The following is a 9,711-nucleotide window of genomic DNA, read 5'->3' on the forward strand; positions in this document are numbered from 1 at the left end:
TGTTTTAAAGTATGCTCCATATAAGCGAGGATGGCAACACTTTGGCTCCTATACTTTGGATACGTTGTCAAGAGGGACCAATCCCTGGAATAGGACATCATGTTTGAAAAAGTGGAGAGTCAGAGAAAAAGAGTGAGACCCGCATCCAAACAAGATGGAGTAACACAGTGGCAGTAACAATGGGCTCAAATATAATAATTGTGAGGATGGCACAGGGCCAGGCAGTATTTCATTGTGTATAACATACCTAACAACATTTGCTATAAGAGGTTGGCAACCACATGATTCACACCCACTACAACATGACTTCTATCTTTACCAACACATTGAACATCTCTAACTGAAATTATCAGTGTCGAGAAATTTTACTGATGTGTTTTCATTTTACCTTATTTGACTTGTAACAGTATCCAGCACAGCTGAAATGCCTGTCTTCCTCTGTAAATTTGGCTCCACTGACAACATCCTTACGACTCTGACTGCTAACCCTTCATCTCCTGGGACATTTTCTCATACCCAAATAATAAACGTTATAAGGCTCAGTCCTACTCTGGTAGACTGGATTATTCTACTATTGCACTCAATTTTTCATGACCCAATCTGGTCAAACTTCATCTTGAGTTTGGATTTTATTACCAGTCTTGATTTGGTAAACTGAATTTTAGAGGACCCGACACTACTGGAGACTTTAAAAGGTTTCTTCTCTCTATTCCTGCGAGGAACATTCCTTCAGTAGCTGGAATGAAGAAAGACAGGTAGAGTAAGTCTGAACTCAACAGCCGCCTGACATCAAGCCATCAACCCATCTATAGACCCACGTATGAAACAAAGAAATGTTTTCACTTTGTAAGTCATTCTCTATATTTCTCCCAACCTTCTTATCTGAGTTCCAACCCATATCTTGGTGCTTATTTTTTGATATGTCCACTGGATGCATGAACTATCTCAAATTTAGCATGTTTAAATTGATACTTGGTTCTTTTCCATTGTTCTCTTTCATTAAAAGGCTATCATGTGGAAATTGAAAGTTAGTTGTTTTCCACTGTCAACATTTCATTAAAAAGCTTACACTGTTGTTATTGTTAGGTGCCACGGAGTCAGTACCGACTCTATGCACAACAGAATGAAACACTTACACTGAATCCAAAATATCCATAAACTTGTGAAGACTTGCTTGATCCCCTTCCATATCCCATCCATCAGCATGCAACTTTACCTTCTAAATATTGCTCCAATACAACAAATGCTTTCCAGCAACACCCTAGTCTAAGACCATTTTCTCTCACCTGGAATGTTATTCCTGAATCCATTTTTCTATTTATGCTTCGTCCTGGCAATATTGTTGAGGTTTTCTGCTCACAATATTCTCCATGTGACTGAGCAACCACTGATTGAGGATCCACACAGAGAGCAGATTTGGGGAGGGTGCAGTGAACCTGCCCTAGTCTGCAAGATTTGTTTGAACCCCAAGGACAGCAGTACAAGCTTACCAGCTGCACTTCAGAAACTCTATACAGGGTCACTATGGGATGGGACTGACTCTACGGCACTTAATGACAACAACAATCTCCTCTTAGTGAATCACTTTTTCACTTTTGTCCTTCTCATACATATTCAATATTCTTTTTTGGAAAGAATTTTGCAAATATATTTTTTGGAAAAAAAAAAAAAAAAAAGGAATTAATCAGATCACCGCAATCTCCACTGTCGCCATGCCTTAAGACTCTCCTTCAATGCTTGTTCAATGCTCTCATAGTCAACCAGGCAATACAGAATTCTGCTCGGTCTCCAGGCTTAACTTCTACCTGTGCTCTTACTCCCTGTACTCTAAGAAAAGCAAGCTTCTCATTCCCACCACAGGGTATTTGCATTGCCTGAACATCTTCTCTAAAAACAATTTTGTTGTTGTTGTTGTTAAGTGCCTTCGAGTCGGTTCCGACCCATAGCGACCCTGTACAGGGTTTCCGAGGGTGTAATTTAGGGTACTTTAATGGCTTATAAGAAAAATGAGACAAAATATTTTAAATTAAGATAGTTTTAGAAAATTCCAACAGATGATCATCAGGACTTTAAGGGGATCACATGACACACACAAATTTATTCCTAATGCTAGAGGCTTAGAAAAATTATAAGATTAGTGCTGATTTTTAATCTCCTTAATTGCTTCCTCCTGTTCATTTTCATTGCTTCAGAAAACTTTCTAACATTCCAGATAGTTTTACTGTTTACCATCATGAGATAATTTCTCAGAATAACAGTCTGGGCTTTGGAACCATTCTACCTTGGTTCAAAACATGCCAAAATTCAAGCCAGAGTCAGAAGAGAATGTGGAACAAAGGATATCATAGCTGATGTCAGATGGATTTTGTGAAAGTAGTGGATACTAGAAAGATGCTTACTTGTGGGTTTTTTGTTTTGTTTTAACTATGAAAAGGCATTTGACTGTATGGATCATGACAAATTATGAATAACATCATGAAGAACTGGAATTACAAAATACTTAACTGTGCTCATGAGGAACTGGTACAGAGAACAAGAGGTATTCTGAACAAGGGTATACTGAATGATTTAATCTCAAGAAAGGTGTGTGTATGAAAGGAGATGGGGATAAGGCCCTTGTGGTTCAATAGTGAATAATTGCTATCAGGACTGACTGTTGAGGGTTGGAAATGTAAAGGTAGACATTTTGTAACAAAAGGAGGGGAGTGGTTGATTTTGCAGTCCAGAAGCAGAGGTCCCAGGGACCATCAAGTGAGAAGAGGGGAGTGCGGGACCTTATCCAGAGAAGCAGTGACGCCAGAGATGGAGGCAAAGATGATGACGTGGAGAGATAGAGTGGCTGGGTACTCTGGACTCAGGGAGAGAGAGGGGCTGTGTGCTGATGACCAGGGGGCAGGCTTGTGGGGTGTACCCTTTGGTTGTTTGATAATGCATGGAGGGGATTGCAATCATTGCAATGAAACAAAATATGATAGGATGAATGTAAAGCTAATGTTCTCCCATGTAAACTATCATTTAGTTCACAATAAAAAACTTTTTAAAAAAAAGGTATTTTTTCACTATATTTATTCAGTCTGTATGCTGAACAAATAACATGAGAAGCTGAAGTATGATGGTGGTGGTGGTTATGTGTCCTAGAGTTGGTTCCGACTCATAGTGACCCTGCACAGGGTTTCTGAGGCTGTAAATCTTTATGAGAGCAGACAGCCTCTTCTTTCTCCCACAAAACAACTGGTAGTTTCAAACTGCCAACCTTGAAGTTAGCAGCCCGAATCGTAACTACTACACTACCAGAGCTGAGTTATAGGAAGAAGAATTTGACATCAGAATTGGAGGAAGGTTCACTAACAACCTGAAATATGCAGATGACAAAACCTTACTCGCTTGAAGCAAAGAGGACTTGAAGCACTTACTGATGAATAACAGAGACTACAGCCTTCAATAAGAATTGCACCTCAAAATGAGGAAATAAAAATCTGCACAACTGGACCAGTAAGCAACATCACGATTAACGGAGAAAAGATTGAACTAGCAAGGATTTCATTTTACTTGAAGCCATAATCAAACACCATGGAAGCAAATCATTGAGTAAATCTGCTGCAAAAGAACTCTTTAAAGTATTAAAAACTAAATATGGCACTTTGAATACTAAGACGCTCCTGATCCAAGCCAGAGTATTTTCAATTGCCTCACATACATGGGCAACTGGGCAATAAATAAGGAAGCCAGGAGAAGAACGGATGCATTTGAATTAGTGTACTGGAAAAAAGAAAAAAAATATTACCATGCACTGCCAGAAGAACAAACAAATGTCTTCGAAGAAGTATAACTGGAAGGCTCCTTAGAAGCATTCCGGGATGGGAAGACTTCTTCTCATTACCTTGGACATGTTATCAGAGAAGGACATCACACTTGGTAAAGTCAAGAGTCAGCGAAAAAGAGAAAGACCTCCATCTGTATGTTCTGTCACAATGGCTGTCACAATGGACTGAAACATAACAACGACGGCGAGGATGATGCTGGACTGGGCAGCGTTTCATTTTATTGTACAGAGGGCCACTGAAAGACGGGCTCAACACCTAACAATGAGGAGAGGTACAAATAGTACAGTTACAACTGTTTGTTGTTGTTGTTAAGTGCCTTTGAGTTGATTCTGACCCATAGCGACCCTCTATAGGGTTTCCAAGGAGCAGCTGGTGAGCTTGAACCACCAACCTTGCAGTTCAAACGACTTTGCAGTCTGACACATTAGCCCACAGCACTACACCAGGACTCCAGTTACAAGTGTTAGGAGGCATTTATATCAACATGATTGCTTACTGAAGAGTTTTTTTCTGCAGTACTGTGACAAAGTCATTCTACTATTCAGTGAATTCAAATAAGCTATATTGTCTCCCAGAGTCAGTTTAGCAATGATTCAAACACCTTAAGAGTGCTTATTATTTGAAAATAATAACACAATCAGCATGAGTGACCATGCCATGTTGTTGAACCGATTCGGGGGCCAGTTCTTTTCAAAGAAAAGAATTGGTTTTTATTCCTTGCAAGGAGAGGTGAATTATGCTATGTTGTTGGAGGAAGGAAGAAGAGTCCGAGAACACTGCTCCAGAACAAAAACAATTCAGTATTTCTCTGAACATTGCCCCAGCTCTGAGAGCTAATGGAGTTAGGCACTAGTCACTAAGTGACTCTTAGAAACATCAGCCCACAGTTCAAACACACGTGGTTTTCTGAAATTTGCTAGGTGTCAATCAGTTATATCACTAACCTGCAAATATTGTTGACGGAGTCCTCTGGACAATGGTGGTGGCATTTACAACGCAGTATCTTTGGACGTGGGGTAGGAGCTGTACTCTCTCCATCTTCTTTCCTGGTGCCCACATTTAATTTTCCTGAACTTCGCAAAAGCATGTTATCAAGGATGTTTGCTGAAAAGGAGAAACAGAGAGAGTTTAAGCATCTGCAGCATAGCCTACGCACAGTCTTGTATCCAAAGAACAATGTAAGATCAAGTAAAAAAGTAAGTAATCGTTATGTTTTAAGATTTAAACAGGAAAGAGATATTTTGATGTTTTCAATACTAAAAAGTTTGCATTTTTTGTAGTGTTGTTGTTAAGTGTCATCAAGTTGGTCTGATTCATAGTATCCCTGTACAGGGTTTCCAAGGAGAGAATGGTGGGTTTGAACCGCCAAACCTTGCAGTTCAAGCCGATCTTGTGGTTGAGTGCTTATCCTACAGTGACTCACGAGGACTTCCCTACAGAACTGTGGTTAATACATTAAATCATAAAAGTTTGTTATACTGGCATGTGTCTATTGATCCCAAGTTTCCTAGTTCATAGCAAGCAGAGACCCATTAGCCCAAAAAGCCTGCTGGCACCAAACTCAGATTTATGCACATTCAATTGTTTTTAAAAGTAACCTAAGTAAGCATATTTTTCCCACTCAAAGCCCACCTGCTTTACAGCCCCACAAAACTGTACCCAATAGCTGACTGCTTTAGATAAGATACAATCCTGTAGTTAAAAGTTAGTTATAAGTACCTGAAAGTACTGCTAGATGGAGCAGAAGGGTCAACCAAAAAGAGGAAGACACTTAACATGAGGGATTGGCACTGTGGCTACAACTATGGACTCAGACATAAGAAGGATTGTAAGGGTAGTGCAGGCCGGTCAACATTTCATTCTGTTCATACGTACAGTCACTGAGTCAGAACTGTCTCCCTGGCATCTAACAACAACAAGGTGCAGCTGCCTTTGGAGCTCTCTGACCCAGACACTTCCTGCCTTCCTTCAGCAAGACATACGTAAGGCCCCCATTTCTGTTCTCCTTCATTCCGGAATTTCTCATCCTCTCTCCCTCTGCTGGTGGCTCCCTGCCCCCTGGCATCTACAAGACTTCCTGCTGTAAGGGACTGTTCCTCCTGTGACTGTCAATGAGTGGACCCCAGCAAATAGCATGCTGTGCAACACTATCTCATTGATGTTCTCTTTTTCCTCGACCAGTCAAGAATTCTCTCAAACTCACAGTGTTTGAGAGAATGTATATACAAAATGTATTTTATCAGATGCAGACTTTGATAAGATGCAAGATTATTTCTACACTATACAGTAATACTTTGGGCAAATATTATCATCCCCGTTTTTCAGAAGAGAAAATTGAGACTCAACAAGTTTAAATGATCTACACACAGCAAATTAATCACGCAAATGGTATTTGAGCTCAGATTGAAATTTTCTTTCTACCATATCATAGATCCTTCCCCTAAAACTGCTATATTGAGTATTTTTTATCATGCATCTTTTCTAAGAAGTTATTAGAAAATACTTAATCTGCAAAATGTAATGTTGTTTTTGTTAGGTGCCATCAAGTTGGTACCGACTTATAGTGACCCTATGTACAAGAGAGCAAAACACTGCCCGGTCCTAGGCCAACCTCAAATGGTTGCTATGCCTGAGCCCATCACTGCCACCACTGTGCCAATCCATCTCGCTGGGGGTCTTCCTCTTTTCTCCCACCCTCCACTTTACCAAACATGGTATCTTTCTCTAATAATTGGTTCCTCCTGCCACTGTAATAGGAAGATGAAGACTTAGTTCACATAAAGATATATTTCAAAAGATACACCTTACCCATCATGTTTTACATGCCAAAGTATCTACCTATTACAGTAGAGATGGCCCTACTATCTTTGATGGAAGATACTGTAGCAGACAAATTACATCATTACGTAATTCTCACACCATTGAAAACCATGGCCCAGCTAAGTGGACAGATAACTTTAACAATCACAGCCAGTGTTACTCTCACCTGGCACCTCAGCATTTATTATTGCCAGGCATACATCATTAAGGCCCAAAATAGACAGATTTTCTACTACTGTTGTATATGTGAAATGTTGATAATACGATAAGTTGATAAGTAAGGAGTAAGTATAGTTTCATTTTGCCACATTTTCTTATCCTTGTAGCAGAAATTATATTATACAAGGGGACTTTCAGCAAGTTCATGGAAAAAGGGAATTAAAAGATAATGAAATTTTTCCACAAACTTTTGAAGTCCCCTTGTAGCACCTACCTCAAGAAATGAAGTGTGCATGTTACACAGTATGGAGAATGTTAGCTAATGCTATTGGAAGAAATCTAGTTTTTTTACCTTTTGGAATAAAAAAACCCCACTTCACTTATATAGGGTGATATATCACAGGAAGATCTTAGAAGAATTGATGTTTTTGAGTTATGGTGTTGGAGGAGAATATTGAAAGTGCCATGGGCTGCCAAAAGAACCAATGGATCCATTTTGGAAGAAGTGCAGCCAGAGTGCTCCTTAGAGTCCAAGATGGCCAAACTTTGTCTCTCATACTTCAGACATATTGTCAGGAGAGAGCAGTCGCTTGAGAAGAATATCATGTTTGGTAAGGTGGAGGGTCAGAGGAAAAGAGGAAGACCCCCAACGAGATGGATTGGCCAAGTGGCAGCATCGATGGACTCAAGTGTGGCAAGAGTAGTAAGGTTGGCCCAGGATCGGGCAGTGTTTCATTCTGCTGTGCATAAGTTTGCTATGACTCAGTACTGACTCGATGACACCTAACAACAACAACAACAACAACATCACTGAAATAGCTTTCATATTTTCCTTCTTCACTACCAAAAGTTTGGAAAGCAACAGGATTTCAGAAAGGGGCATGCATTAATTGATATTGTATTTTGGGGGTTACAGTGGCTCTATACAATAAGTTTGGACTGTGAGCCACAAGGTCTGTAGTTCAAGCCAACCAGCTACTGCATGGGGGAAAGATAAAGCTTTCTGCTCCCGTGAAGATTTAAAGCCTAGGAATCCCTAGGCAGGGTTTTTATGAGTCAGAACCAACTCAACAGCACATAACAACATCGATTATATTTTGGGCATTGTGAAAAGAGCTTTCATATTTATCACTGAATAAACTGCCACCCTAACCAATGTTTAATTTAAATTCTTTTTCATAACATATCCAGCTTGTCTGTAATTGGATCCGTTTTCAAAAAGAACATTAATGAAAATAAAGATTATTTGGTTAAAGACATCAAAATTCTAATTTACAATAAAGTTACATCGCAGAGAAATCTAGATAAGCGTCTTTGATCATTTTGTTCTGACTTTCTGCATATTTTGGCTAATTATTCAACTCCACTTGGAATAATCATGGAAAGGATAGCATTAATATAGGTTGTCAATTGATTAGAACTTTCCCCAGTCATTACTATTGTTGTGTGCCATCGAGTTGATTCTGACTCACAGCAAGCTGCTATGACTGAATTGAACTGCCTCATTGAGTTTCCTAGACTGTAATCTTTACAGGAAAGAGCCTTAGTGATGCTGTGGACTGCTAACAACAACGTTATGCATCAGACCCACTACTTGCTCAATGGGAGAAAAATGAGACTGTCCTGGTAAAGATTTACAGTCATTGAAACCCTTTATAGGGCTGCTGTGAGTCAGAAATGAGTCAATGGCAGTAGGTTTTGTTTTCGTTATTTTTGCTTAATCTTTACGGGAGCAGATCACCAGGTCTACTCTCCATGGATTCACTGATAAGTTCAGACCACTGGCTTTTTGGTTAGCAGCTGAGTGATTAACCAATATTCCACCAGGGCTCCTTTATGTATTACTGTTGTTGTTGTTAAGTGCTATTAAGTTGGTTTCAACTAATAGTGACCTGTACAAGGTTTCTGAGGAACAGATGGTGTCTTTGAACTGCTGACCTTAATGTTCACAGTCCAGTGGTGATCCTACAGCGCCACACCAGGAGTTCTATGCTAGATTTGTTCTTAGTATTCATTCAGTTTTGAAAGAGAGTCCTGGTGTGGCACTGTGGGTTAATGCGCCAGACTGCAAAGCCATTTGAACTGCAAGGTTGGCGGTTCAAGATCACCAGCTGCTCCTTGAAAACCCTATACAGGGTCGCTGTGGGTCAGAACCAACTCAACAGCATTTAACAACAACAACAACAAATACACACACACATATATGTAACTTTCTGAAACAGTACCTTGCAAGTTTAGTCTAGAGATGAGCTGTTAGTTATAGTGTACACATGAAGCACCCTGGGAGATAATTCTATACAAAATTTTATGTCTCATCCAGTGATTTTGACTCTATAGGTCTCAGGTGAACTAAACCACCAAATCCAAATCCACTGCCATCAAGCTGACTCTGATTCATATAGACCCTATATAGGTTTGCTGAAACTGTAAGTATTTACAGAGAGCTAAGTGTAGATATGTGTTGGAAGAAGTGCAGCCAGAATGCTCCTTGGAGGCCAGGATGGCCAAACTTCATTTCTCATACTTCAGACATATTGTCAGGAAGGACCAGTCTCTGGAGAAGGATATGTTTGGTAAGGTGGAGGGTCAGAGAAAAAGAGGAAGACCCCCAGCGAGATTGATAGGCCAACTGGCAGCATCAATGGGCTCAAGTGTGGCAACTTAATAGTGAGGTTGGCCCAGGATCCGGCAGTGTTTCATTCTGCTGTGTATAAGGTCACTATGAGTCGGTACCAACTCGATAGCACCTAACAACAACAACAACTGTAAAGTCAAGATCTCATGTGATTTAGAGACAGATGATATGTACTCTACTTTCAGAAAGAGTAGACTAGATGAATCAAAAACTACTTATTCTAACCAGAAAATCACAAAGAGATATATTACTTCTATATAATTGGCTCTAAGG

At 39.9% G+C, this 9,711-nt stretch overlaps 1 protein-coding gene across 3 annotated transcripts in view; it reads right to left on the bottom strand.

The window, feature by feature from the left end:
- The window catches only part of BMPR1B (bone morphogenetic protein receptor, type IB), a 262,703-nt gene that overhangs the window by 83,594 nt on the left and 169,398 nt on the right, over window positions 1-9,711 (bottom strand). For all 3 annotated transcript variants that reach the window (XM_006874690.1, XM_006874689.1, XM_006874691.1), the window contains exon 2: window positions 4,769-4,928. In XM_006874690.1, the coding sequence (XP_006874752.1) occupies window positions 4,769-4,911 (143 nt within the window). In that variant the 5' untranslated portion in view covers window positions 4,912-4,928. The remainder of the gene's footprint in view (window positions 1-4,768; window positions 4,929-9,711) is intronic.

The sequence above is a fragment of the Chrysochloris asiatica genome, unplaced genomic scaffold, assembly GCF_000296735.1.
Source record: "Chrysochloris asiatica unplaced genomic scaffold, ChrAsi1.0 scaffold00294, whole genome shotgun sequence".
NCBI classification, from domain to species: domain Eukaryota; kingdom Metazoa; phylum Chordata; class Mammalia; order Afrosoricida; family Chrysochloridae; genus Chrysochloris; species Chrysochloris asiatica.